This window comes from Mustela lutreola, chromosome 4 (genome assembly GCF_030435805.1).
Source record: "Mustela lutreola isolate mMusLut2 chromosome 4, mMusLut2.pri, whole genome shotgun sequence".
Lineage (NCBI taxonomy): Eukaryota > Metazoa > Chordata > Mammalia > Carnivora > Mustelidae > Mustela > Mustela lutreola.
Window position 1 is genome coordinate 175,149,364 of NC_081293.1, and position 13,883 is coordinate 175,163,246.

The 13,883-nt window shown below is 35.8% G+C and overlaps 1 protein-coding gene across 2 annotated transcripts in view; it reads right to left on the bottom strand.

Moving 5' to 3' along the window:
• Window positions 1–13,883, bottom strand: part of IQUB (IQ motif and ubiquitin domain containing) — a 102,219-nt gene that overhangs the window by 58,158 nt on the left and 30,178 nt on the right. For both annotated transcript variants that reach the window (XM_059171727.1, XM_059171726.1), the window contains exons 9-11: window positions 8,625–8,795; window positions 5,605–5,781; window positions 594–842 (exon numbers count right to left, since the gene is read on the bottom strand). In XM_059171727.1, the coding sequence (XP_059027710.1) occupies window positions 594–842; window positions 5,605–5,781; window positions 8,625–8,795 (597 nt within the window). The remainder of the gene's footprint in view (window positions 1–593; window positions 843–5,604; window positions 5,782–8,624; window positions 8,796–13,883) is intronic.

Genomic DNA, 13,883 nt, shown 5'->3' on the forward strand with positions numbered 1-13,883 from the left:
TTCACCAATATCCTTATCCTAACCCTTATCCTCAGGGTTATTGTAGGCCATTTTTTTTCCACTTTACAAATGAAGAAATTGAGATTTGATAAGGATTAAGCAATTTCCTTAGTGTTATTAAAAGACTTTGTTGTCTTAATGAAAAAAGAAGGGCAATGAAGTAACTGTTTAAAAACCTTTTTTTTGGTTGTTTTTTAATCTAAACCATAGTAGCTAAAATTCTTGAAATGGTTTTTTATCCCGAGGTCTTCAGACTTAGAATTGCCAGAGGGGCAAGCTTTGCAAAGTATAAGCATAAAGAAAAGAATCATTATTTTAAAGATTTTTATTTATTTATTTGACAGAGAGAGATCACAGTAGGCAGAGAGAGAGAGAGAGGGAAGCAGGCTCCCTGCTGAGCAGAGAGCCTGGTGTGGGACTCGATCCCAGGATCCTGACACGATGACCCGAGCCGAAGGCAGAGGTTTAACCCACTAAGCCACCCTGGCGCCCCAAACCATTATTTTAAAAGGTTTCTATGGGAAAGCAGGAATCTTTTCTGTAAAATCAGTGAACAAATTTCATCCATGACTGGCAACCCACACTGATCATACCTGGATCAGGAAAGCAATTTTGGAATCATCTTCATAATCAGCTTCTGAATAGTAGAGCCGCTGAAGTAAACATTTGTACTTTAAAAATGATTCTCGTTGTCGAGTCTCATTGTCAAGGTTAACACAGTGACGACACCGGTATATACGGTGTAAGGTGGATGAGACGGCAAACTCGGTGGAAGGCAAATAGAGCTGGCAACCGTGGCAAAAATAAATCTTCTTATAAAACTTCAGTGGGTCTGGAGGGACCTAAGTAGTAAAAAGGAAGAGGAAGAAGAAGAAGAAGGAAGAGGAAGAAGAAGAAAGAAGAAAGAAGAAGGAGAAGAAGAAAGAAAGAAAGAAAGAAAGAAAGAAAGAAAGAAAGAAAGAAAGAAAAGAAAAGAAAAGAAAAGAAAAGAAAAGAAAAGAAAAGAAAAGAAAAGAAAAGAAAAGAAAAGAAAAGAAAAGAAAAGAAAAGAAAAGAAAAGAAAAGAAAAGAAAAGGAAAGGAAAAGAAAAAAAAAGAAAGAAAGTTACAAAAGTCAGGCCAAACATTATTCAACAGAAGCACTGAGAGCTAACTTATCTTAGAATGAGATTAAAAAGTTGGTTAATTCTTAGTCTTATTTCCCTTAACTTCCCATTCTACACAAATTTAAATTTCAAGCAGTATTCATTTATCCTGCCAAAATATTAAGAACTCTGTATTATTTTTTAAAAGAATTTAGATTTTTGGTGTCCTGCTATGTTAATCTTACAGGGTAGATTCACATATAAATAAAAGCCTGCTAAACTGAGTGTTTTTCTCATTTCATTTATCTTAACACTAAATTTGGATTGGTTTAATGATCCATATTCAAAACTTGAAACTCTATATCATATAGTGGTTCTATTTTTATTTTTTTGAAGAACTTCCGTACTGTTCTCTGTAATGGCTATAGCAATTTAAATTTCAGAGAACAGAATAATACAAGCGTTCCCCTTTCTCCCTATCTTTGCCAATAGTTGTTATTTCTTGTCTTTTTGATACTAGCCATTCTTATAGGTATAAGAGGATATCTCATTGTGGTTTGGGTTTGCATTTCCCAAACATTAGTGGTGTGAAGCACTTTTTCATGTTCATGTTGGCTATTATGTCTTCTTCGGAAAAATGTCTATTGAGGTCTTTTGCTCATTAAGATGTTTTTATTTATTTGACAGAGAGAGAGATCACAAGTAGGCAGAGCAGCAGGGGGTGGGCGGGGGAAGCAGGCTCCCCACTAAGCAGAGAGCCGACAAGGGGCTTGATCCCAGGACCCTAAGATCAAAACCTGAGCTGAAGGCAGAAGCTTAACCCACTAAGCCACCCCAAGTGCCCCTCTTTTGCCCATTTTAAGTTGGGTTAAAATTATTTTGCTGTTGAGTTGTTATAAGTGACATTTTTTTGGTATTAACTCATCAGATACATGGTTTGCAAATATTTTTTCCCATCCCGTAGGTCATATTTCATTTTGTTGACTGTTTCCTCTCTGTGCAAAAGGTTTTCAATTTGATAAATCACATCTATTTTTGCTTCTGTCACCTTTGCTTTTATTATCATGACCAAAAAATCACTACTAAGGTCAAGGTCAACAAGATTTTCCCTGCATTTCCTTTTAATAGTATTATAGTTTCAGGTCTTATATTTAAATCTTTAACCTATTTGGAGTTGATTTTTGTACGTGGTGTGAGATAAAGATTGATTTTTTTTTTTTTTTTTTTTTTGCATGTGGCTATTCAGTTTTTTCAACATCATTTAGTAAGGAAACTATCCTTTCTCGATGGTATGTTCTTAACTCCATTGTGGGTTTGTTTTGGGGCTTTCTATTTTGTGGCACTGATCTATGTATCTGTTTTTGTGCCAGTATCATACTGTTTGAACTATATAGCTTTGGAATATACTTTGAAATCAGAAAGCGTGATGCCTCCAGCTTTGTTCTTTCTAGAGATTGCTTTGGCTATACGGCTCTTTTGTGGTTCCATACAAATTTTAGGGTTTTTGTCTTTTTGTTTTTGTTTCTGTGGGAAATACCATTGGAATTTTGATAGGGATTAGGTGGAATGTACAGCTCACTTTGGGTAGTATGAGCAGTTAAACAATATTAATTCTTGGAAAAATATTTCTTTACTACAAAATAAATGTCAACAGCATGATCCACTTTAAAAAGGGATAAATTCAACTTCATTGAAATAAAAAAAAAATCTGCTATGTTAAAGATACTATTAAGAGAATGTGAAGACAAGCTACAGACTGAGGAAAAATATTTACGAATCATGTATCTTACAAAGGACTTACATATAAAATCTACAAGGAATTCTCAAAACTCAGTAACGAGAAAACAACTCAATTTTAAGAAGAGGGGTAGTGGGAAAAAGTATGTGCAGATACTTCACCAAAAAGTTACATGGGTGGTAAAAAAGATGCACGAAAAGATGCTTAATATTATATGCATTAGGAAATCACAGATTAAAATATAATGGGATACTACTATACATTTAGTGGAATTCCAAAATTAAAAGAGACTGGCAATTCCAGCTTCTGACAAGGATGCAGAACTACTGGAACTCTCACATTAGAGACAGGGATGAAACATGGTTCAGCCAGTGTGGAAAGTTTGGCCATCTCTTATAAAGGTAAATATGCATTTACCAGAGGACTCAAAAATCCCACTTCCTACGTATTTAATCCAAAACAATCAATTCACACAAAAACTCACAATCAAGTGTTTGTAGTGATTTTACTCACAAAAGCCCAACACTAAAAAACAGTCTAATGTTCTATAACTGTGAATGGCTAAAAAAGCTCTAGTATACCCAGACAACAAAAATATCCCTCAGCTCTAACAAAAATTAATGATACACTCAAAAACATGGGTGAGTATCAAATGTAATATGCTAAAGGAAGGAAGCCTGTTCTCAAAAAGTTACATATAGTGGGATTCCATTTATATAACACACTGGCTTGGGTATAACCATAGATATACAATGCACACCCGTGTCCGTCAAGGGTCAGGTTGCCGGGGGAAGGGCCGACTACAAAGTGGCAGCATGAGGGAACGTGGGGGGAGGAGGCAAGACTATTTCTTACCTTGATTGTGCTATTGATTACATGACTGCATTTGTCAAAACTGACCCAAATAGTCAAATTTGTTACATGAATGTGTAGAATATTAAAATCTATTACTGCAAATATATAAAAGCTGAGTTAAATATATAGAGTACTAGAAGGTAGCTTGGGCTAGAACATTAATTTGAATAAGAAATAATATAATGGGAAATTTTTCTCTTGGAGAGATATATATATATATATGTGCATATATATATATATATATATATATATATATATGTATATGTACATATGTATATATGTATTTTTTTAAGATTTTATTTTTAACTAATCTTTCCACCCAATGTGGAGCTCAAACTTATAACCCTGAGATCAAAAATTGCATGTTCTACAGACTGAGGCAGCCAGGCACACTGACTTTTTGTTATATTCTCTTACGATACAATTAAGTTTTAAAAATCCATTAAAGGGGGGCACCAGGCTGGCTCAGTGGGTTGAAGCCTCTGCCTTCAGCTCAGGTCATGATCTGAGGGTCCTGGGATCGAGCCCCGCATCAGGTTCTCTCCTCAGCGAGGAGCCTGCTTCCTCCTCTCTCCTCTCTGCCTGCCTCTCTGCCTACTTGTGATCTCTGTCTGTCAAATAAATAAATAAAATCTTCTTTAAAAAAATCCATTAAAGGGGTAGCTGGGTGGCTCCATCACTAGAGAGTCCAATTCTTGGTTTCTGCTCAGGTCTGATCTCAGGGTTGTAAGATAGAACCCCACATCAAGCTCTGGGCTCAGTGGGGACTGTGTTTAGGATTCTCTTTCTCCCTCTCCCTCTACTTCTCCCCATTTGCATGTGTTCTGTCTTTCTTTTGCTCTAAAAATAAATAAATCTTTAAGAAATAATAACATAAAAAACCCCATTTAAAATAAAATATAAAATTAATTTTATTTTTCTAAAAGTTTTAACTAGGGTGCCTGGGTGTCTCACTTGGTTAAGCAACTGCCTTTGGCTCATGATCGAGTCCGGCAGGGAGTCTGCTTCTCCCTCTGACCCTCCCCCTTCTCATGTTCTCCTTCTCTCTCTCTCTCTCTCTCTCTCTCTCTCATTCTCTCTCTCTCTCTCTCTCAAATAAATGAATAAAATCTTTTAAAAAATGAAAAATAAAAGTTTTACCTAAATATTGAGATTTTACATCAAAAAAAGAGTGAAATACATGTTTAGCTGGCTTCTTAATAAATTATAACTCTAAATATAATCATTAGAATAAAACACTATTTAGAATTCTTTTGTAAACCACTCCCTTCCAAACTTAAAAGTGTTTTAAATAGTTTTAGACAGTAAGAAGGCAGTAAGATACTTTCCTTGGCTTGAGATAGCAAAATCCTCATAGAGGCCTAAGCATGTTGGAGTTGGAAATGGTAGTTTAATTCAAATACATGTTACACTTGGAAGCTCTCTCAGGATATCTGTTCAGTCATAACTATGACTAAGCAATAAGTCTTATAAAGAAACACAAAAAACACAAACAAGGCACATGTAGAATCCCAGAAATGAAGAGTTTAACTCTCTGAGGCCTCATGAAGGAAGGGACCCATGAATTAAATGTCAGAAAATGAAGAAGAGTTAGCTGAGTGAAGTAGGGGACAGCATTCCAGGTGGAAATAGCAGTGTGTTCAAAAGCATGATAGTGTGAGAGAACAGGATTGCTCAGTGTAATATTCAGTTTGGTTCAGAGAGTGGGGAAGAATTCGAACTTAAAAATACAGACACAGAAGAAATTAAATGACTACATTTAATTTATTGACATAAAAGACAATCATTCAAAAGAGATTTCACCAACAAGATGGTCTTCCACATGGGCCCCAGGTTAAAGCATTAAAACAAAATGTGAATGTACTTCAATTTACTATGGCATATCTCAGAATTCTGAGAAAGGAATAAAGGAAAAAAAGTAGAGTACCTTAAGATGTCTAGCAACTTCTGGATTAAATAGAGGTGTTTTGATGTAATGAAAAAAGAGCGTTGCAATTCTTTTTCTGAGTCCTTCAAGATTATGATGTTTGACTCCTCTCATTATAAGGTCCACCTCTCTGTCAATCAATTCTAGAATTTCCTGAGTCAGTTTACATTCATGTTCCTATATAAAACACAAATATATTCAGTACAGAATTTTAAAGCCACTAAGTTAGTTTTCAAAATTACCACCAAACTGAAAACTATATTCTAAAATAAAGAAATTCCAAAAGAAACTGGTAGGAGTATAAATTGGTTCAATTAACTTGGAAAAAACTTGACATCATCTAGTAGAGCTTCAGATATGTGTAATCTGTAATCTACCAATTCTACTCTTTAGGTGCTTTAGAGAAATGTGCATATAGAATCATTGTTCATAATAATTCAAAATTAGAAACAACCAAATATCCACAAATAAATTGATGACATAAACAAGTGATGGCTTATTCATAGAATACATATATTGATAGAATATCACATGTATAGAAATGAATACAGCTATATACAATACCAAACCAATCTTACAAATTAATGTTGTTGAGCAAAAGCAGCAAGACACAGTATCATTCCATTTAAATAAAATCCAAAAGTAAGCAACACTAAACTATATTATTTAAAGATATATATAGATATATATATACATATATATATATATACACATACACACACACATACATACATCATACATAGGTGGTAAAAAAATAAAGAGAATCAAGGAAATGACTGCTATGAAAGTCAACATTCTAGGGGATGAGAAGGTGAACTGGGATTTCAAAGAGAAAGAGGGATATTCACAATGTTGGCAATGTTCTGTTCTGGGGTCTGAGACAGGTTATATGGTTGATGACTCCATATTTGTTAAATTGTATATACATGTATATTTTACACATTTTTTCTGAAAATTTGTATAATTTACAATAATTTTTTGATAAAGTCACAGAAATGAGTATGGTTGAAAAGGAAAGCCCCAAATAGGAGTCAGGTGTTTAAGGTAGGATCTGTGAGTGGTAAAACAGAAGTATGTTGCTCCAACTGCTCAAGAGAGGATTAAAAGAAACACAGTTCGAATGAGGAGTCAGAACCTGAAGTCAGTGTAACTGTAAAATAATGTTCTTCTGCACCTTTTAATACATTCTTGGTAAAGCTAACTCAAGAGTCTGTATCAGGGGTCCTTGACCATAAAGGCATATCACAATGACCTAGGGGAGATTTTTAAAGGTTTTAACATTGCCCTCCCACTTGAGGATCCAATTTAACTTCTCTGAAATGGGGCCTAGATATTATCCCTTATTCATTGATTCTCATATTCTCTCTCTTTCAGTCTCTCCTGTCTCTGTGAATCTTGCTCTCTCTTTTAAGCTCTCCAGATGATTCTAATGTGTACTCAGGTTTAAGATTCCCTGGTCTCTCTTAGTAATCATCATCAAAGTAATACCTATAATTCATTGAGGGCTCCCTATTTGTAAGCACTGAGATATATAGATTATAGTTATTTATATTTTATAAATATATATGTACATATGTATACACACATATATTTATATCCTCTAAGCAACTAATTCTATAAATGATGAAACCAATTTTCAGAAATATTAAATAACTTATCTAATATAATATAGCCATAATGAATAGATCCAGAATTTGAGTCATGTTTAAAGGCCTTAATCCTCTATCAAAATATTATTAAATAAATATACATGTAGATATACTAGGTTAAACATATTATTTAAAACATGCATAATTTATTTTTATAAGCCTACCCTTTATTTTTGGTTTCTTTTTATTGTCATCAACCAGTTTATGTTCCTAAGTATGTCAGTTAGGAGGATTTCTTTTTTTTTTTTTTTTTTTTTAAAGATTTTATTTATTTATTTGTCAGGCATAGAGGGAGAGCGAGCGAGTGAGCACAGGCAGACAGAGAGGCAGGCAGAGGCAGAGGGAGAAGCAGGCTCCCTGCCGAGCAAGGAGCCCGATGTGGGACTCGATCCCAGGACGCTGGGATCATGACCTGAGCCGAAGGCAGCCGCTTAACCAACTGAGCCACCCAGGCATCCCAGTTAGGAGGATTTCTAACTGTATTCTTCCCTACCTGCACTCTTTTTTCCAATCTGGCTTTTTTAACTGCCCACCATGGATCTCATACTCATTTCCAACCTCTGGACCTACTGCTTCTCACTTTCTTCCCAACTATTTCTATCTTCCAATGTTAGTCACTACACAAACATCTATACAATAAGGTAATCCAGAACAAAGGCAATCAATGCCTTTGTTCTCAAGATGAGAAGAAATGGGGGCACCTGGGTGGCTCAGCTGGATAAGTGTAGCTCAGGTCATGACCTCAGAGTCCTGGGATAGAGCCCAGCATTGGGAAGTCTGCTTCTCCCTCTCCTTCTACTGCTTCCCTCCACTCCTGCTCTCTCTCCAAAATAAATAAATAAAATTGTTAAAAAAAAAAAAAAATGGGGAGAAATACAAGAGGTCTATGGAGACTTACTTTCCAGTAAGAACCATCACTCAACCACTTAAAGTGTCTTAACTTAAATCAATAAAGAGAAAAAAATTAAAATATTCTAATCCCACTTTAAAACTGCTAAAAATAAAATTTTCACTGAAAAGGGTCAAAATATATAGACAATTGCTGTTTTATTGAACTGAGTTGAGTATTAATCCCCATGTATTTGCATCCACTGCATAGATATGGATATATTTATGTTTAGAATATTCATTTTGCTATATTTATATTTATTACATATCATAATATATGGTTTGAGAACTTTTAGATAAATATTAATGCATAAACCACATCCTCCCCGAAGTACAACAAAATAATATAGCTGTTGACAAAATAAATTCATATATATAAACATTGATCAATCATCTTTACAATTGATACAAAACAGTTTATTGTAGTATTCATTTTTTAAGAATTGATAGTAATACCTCAAAACTAAGAGAAAGTTAATGTACCTTCACAGTATGTTTAAGCGTTAGGAGTACATCCAGCCTTTCATCTTGAGAGATATTTTTCAGCAGAATGCACTTATAGATGTTCTGCAGCTCTCTGGCTCTGATGGTAAACTGTGTATCCATCTCAATTATTTTGCCACTCAATGTTCTCCATACCTTTGGAGCTGAACACTTAAAAATAATGTTTATAATTATCAGTTAATGAAAGTTTAAAAAATAATTTTGTTACTTCTGTTAAAAGCTAACTTAGGATTGCCACTCCTGCTTTCTTCTGATGTCCATTAGCATGGTAAATTCTTTTCCACCCCCTCACTTTAAATCTGGAGGTGTCTTCGGGCTTAAAATGAGTTTCTTGGAGGCAACATATAGATGGGTTTTGTTTTTTTATCCATTCTGATACCCTGTGTCTTTTGACAGGGGCATTTAGCCCATTCACATTCAGGGTAACTATTGAGAGATATGAATTTAGTGCCATTGTATTGCCTGTAAGGTGACTGTTACTGTATATGGTCTCTGTTCCTTTCTGATCTACCACTTGTAGGCTCTCTCTTTGCTTAGAGGACCCCTTTCAAGGTTGGTTCAACATCCGCAAATCAGTCAATGTGATACAACACATCAATAAAAGAAAGAACAAGAACCATATGATACTCTCAATAGATGCTGAAAAAGCATTTGACAAAGTACAGCATCCCTTCCTGATGAAAACTCTTCGAAGTGCAGGGATAGAGGGCACATACCTCAATATCATCAAAGCCATCTATGAAAAACCCACCGCAAATATCATTCTCAATGGAGAAAAACTGAAAGCTTTTCCGCTAAGGTCAGGAACACGGCAGGGATGTCCATTATCACCACTGCTATTCAACACAGTACTAGAGGTCCTAGCCTCAGCAATCAGACAACAAAAGGAAATTAAAGGCATCCAAATCGGCAAAGAAGAAGTCAAATTATCACTCTTCGCAGATGATATGATACTATATGTGGAAAACCCAAAAGACTCCACTCCAAAACTGCTAGAACTTATACAGGAATTCAGTAAAGTGTCAGGATATAAAATCAATGCACAGAAATCAGTTGCATTTCTCTACACCAACAGCAAGACAGAAGAAAGAGATATTAAGGAGTCAATCCCATTTACAATTGCATCCAAAACCATAAGATACCTAGGAATAAACCTAACCAAAGAGACACAGAATCTATACTCAGAAAACTATCAAGTACTCATGAAAGAAATTGAGGAAGACACAAAGAAATGGAAAAATGTTCCATGCTCCTGGATTGGAAGAATAAATATTGTGAAAATGTCTATGCTACCTAAAGCAATCTACACATTTAATGCAATTCCTATCAAAGTACCATCCATCTTTTTCAAAGAAATGGAACAAATAATGCTAAAATTTATATGGAACCAGAAAAGACCTCGAATAGCCAAAGGGATATTGAAAAAGAAAGCCAACGTTGGTGGCATCACAATTCCGGACTTCAAGCTCTATTACAAAGCTGTCATCATCAAGACAGCATGGTACTGGCACAAAAACAGACACATAGATCAATGGAACAGAATAGAGAGCCCAGAAATAGACCCTCAAATCTATGGTCAACTAATCTTCGACAAAGCAGGAAAGAATGTCCAATGGAAAAAAGACAGCCTCTTCAATAAATGGTGCTGGGAAAATTGGACAGCCTCATGCAGAAAAATGAAATTGGACCATTTCCTTACACCACACACAAAAATAGACTCAAAATGGATGAAGGACCTCAATGTGCGAAAGGAATCCATCAAAATCCTTGAGGAGAACACAGGCAGCAACCTCTTCGACCTCTGCCGCAGCAACATCTTCCTAGGAACAACGCAAAAGGCAAGGGAAGCAAGGGAAAAAATGAACTATTGGGATTTCATCAAGATTAAAAGCTTTTGCACAGCAAAGGAAACAGTTAACAAAATCAAAAGACAACTGACAGAATGGGAGAAGATATTTGCAAACGACATATCAGATAAAGGACTAGTGTCCAGAATCTATAAAGAACTTAGCAAGCTCAACACCCAAAGAACAAATAATCCAATCAAGAAATGGGCAGAGGACATGAACAGACATTTCTGCAAAGAAGACATCCAGATGGCCAACAGACACATGAAAAAGTGCTCCATATCACTCGGCATCAGGGAAATACAAATCAAAACCACAATGAGATATCACCTCACACCAGTCAGAATGGCTAAAATCAACAAGTCAGGAAATGACAGATGCTGGCGAGGATGCGGAGAAAGGGGAACCCTCCTACACTGTTGGTGGGAATGCAAGCTGGTGCAGCCACTCTGGAAAACAGCATGGAGGTTCCTCAAAATGTTGAAAATAGAACTGCCCTATGACCCAGCAATTGCACTATTGGGTATTTACCCTAAAGATACAAATGTAGTGATCCAAAGGGGCACATGCACCCGAATGTTTATAGCAGCAATGTCCACAATAGCCAAACTATGGAAAGAACCTAGATGTCCGTCAACAGATGAATGGATCAAGAAGATGTGGTATATATACACAATGGAATACTATGCAGCCATCAAAAGAAATGAAATCTTGCCATTTGCGACAACATGGATGGAACTAGAGTGTATCATGCTTAGCGAAATAAGTCAAGCAGAGAAAGACAACTATCATATGATCTCCCTGATATGAGGAAGTGGTGATGCAACATGGAGGCTTAAGTGGGTAGGAGAAGAATAAATGAAACAAGATGGGATTGGGAGGGAGACAAACCATAAGTGACTCTTAACTTCACAAAACAAACTGAGGGTTGCTTGGGGGAGGGGGTTTGGGAGAAGGGGGTGGGATTATGGACATTGGGGAGGGTATGTGCTTTGGTGAGTGCTGTGAAGTGTGTAAACCTGGTGATTCACAGACCTGTACCCCTGGGGATAAAAATATATGTTTATAAAAAATAAAAAATTTAAAAAAAAAAAAGCTAACTTAGTATTATATGCTTTATGAATAAAAGTATCACTAAAACTTGAGGAAATTAATTGAGGAATTTGTAGACCATGGGAAAGTAAAACATTTTAGGGGAAAATATATATATAAGAGAGCTATTCAGTCTGCCTAAATGCAAACATTCCTACAGGGTTCAGAATTTGCTACTAGTTTGTACTAATCAGTATGTCGAATGGCTTAATGGGTATACAGAATAACTCATTACCCTTTGGGAAAAGGCATGCTATTTGGAATGTGTAAAAATATAATCTGCTTGGTTATACTGATTTATAGAAATGTGTCTTGATCATGCTTTGCCAATTGAAAACAACTTTTGAGGAGCAATGGTTATAATCCTCAAAGAACTAGACCTACAGATATTACAAAACGGGACTCTGTGAGTTAAGGTTTTGTTTTCCATAACATAAATCTAGAACAAGTTAACAGTTCCTTACAAAGCAGACGTCCTGGTCAAACAGCTATATTTAGCTATCTTAGCAGTGCTGTGGTCCCAGCTGATGGGACTCCCTATTTCCCTATTCTCACTCCGTATTTCCAAATCTGGATTGGTGCCTCCCAACCTAGCCCACCCCAGGAACTGAGGGTTAAAAATGGCTTTCCCTTGCCCTGAAACTCATCTGCAGACTCTTGGGCTAAGAATTCAGGAGATAGAGTGTGGAGTAAGACACCAGAGACACCACTGCAATCTCTAATGAAGATTAAGTCTGTGTTTGATACTGCTCCTATTCCTTCTAACTGAGACTTTAAGAAAAGATGCATCCATGTCCACAATAGCCAAACTATGGAAAGAACCTAGATGTCCATCAACAGATGAATGGATCAAGAAGATGTGGTATATATACACAATGGAATACTATGCAGCCATCAAAAGAAATGAAATCTTGCCATTTGCAACAACATGGATGGAACTAGAGCGTATCATGCTTAGCGAAATAAGTCAAGCAGAGAAAGACAACTATCATATGATCTCCCTGATATGAGGAAGTGGTGATACAACATGGAGGCTTAAGTGGGTAGAAGAAGAATAAATGAAACAAGATGGGATTGGGAGGGAGACAAACCATAAGTGACTCTTAATCTCACGAAACAAACTGAGGGTTGCCGGGGGGAGGGGGTTTGGGAGAAGGGGGTGGGATTATGGACATTGGGGAGGGTATGTGATTTGGTGAGTGCTGTGAAGTGTGTAAACCTGGTGATTCACAGACCTGTACCCCTGGGGATAAAAATATATGTTTATAAAAAATAAAAAAATAAAAAAATAAAATTAAAAAAAAAGAAAAGATGCATCCACCTAGAAATTTCACAGTGAAAACTCACTATTTTCTCCTCTCCTTTGTGGTAATAAAGCTACTCAATTTCTTTCCCTGATGTTAATCTGTCAGAAACAAGGCTATTTTGATAATGACTATTAATTGTCCAAATGCTGGATTTTTTATATGCTGAATGGTAATTGCTTTGGAGACCTGCAGTCCAATTTATGCCATACTTGAAGCCATTTAAATCTTAGATTTGATACAATTTAAAGTTTAAACAGAAGCCCACATATAGGAACAAATCATCAGGAATGCAGACTAGCCAAATAGAGAAATAATATAAGGTTGTATTTAGAATGACAGTATTATGTGGAATTTTTAGTTGCAGACTTAAATTACTTTTAATTTTTTTTTTTTGCATTTCATATTAGATAAATTGCATTGAAAACTGAAAAGAACCATCTAAAAACAACATTATTTGATATGTTTTCAAAGGAATGGCAGCATTTTCTGAACAAAGCCAAAATAAGTGCTGTTCAGAGCTAGGAATTTTCATCAGAAACTCTAGATTTCAGTTCTAGTTTTAATTCAACAAATGAGAGGCTGTAAGCCTATAACAAATCTATATTTTTAGGGCATAAACCTAATATTAAATAATGTACTACAATTTAGCAGACTGATAGAATTAACTCAAATTTATAAAGGATTATAAAAGGGAAATAGCTCAGTAAGAAAATATCTTATAGGGGCACCTGGGTGGCTGAGTCAGTTGAGAGTCTGCCTTCAGCTCAGCTCAGCTGGATCAAGCTCTTCTGAGACCCTCATCAGCAAGGAGTCTGCTTCTCCCTTTCCCTCTGCCCTTCCCCCTGCTAATGTGCTCTCTCTCTCTCTCTCTCTCTCTGTCCTGCTCTAACTAGAAAAAAAACAAAAAACAAAAAACAAAACTTTTAAAAAAGAAAATATTTAGTCATTTAATTATTATTACTTAGAAACAAACAAATATATATATTGTTTTA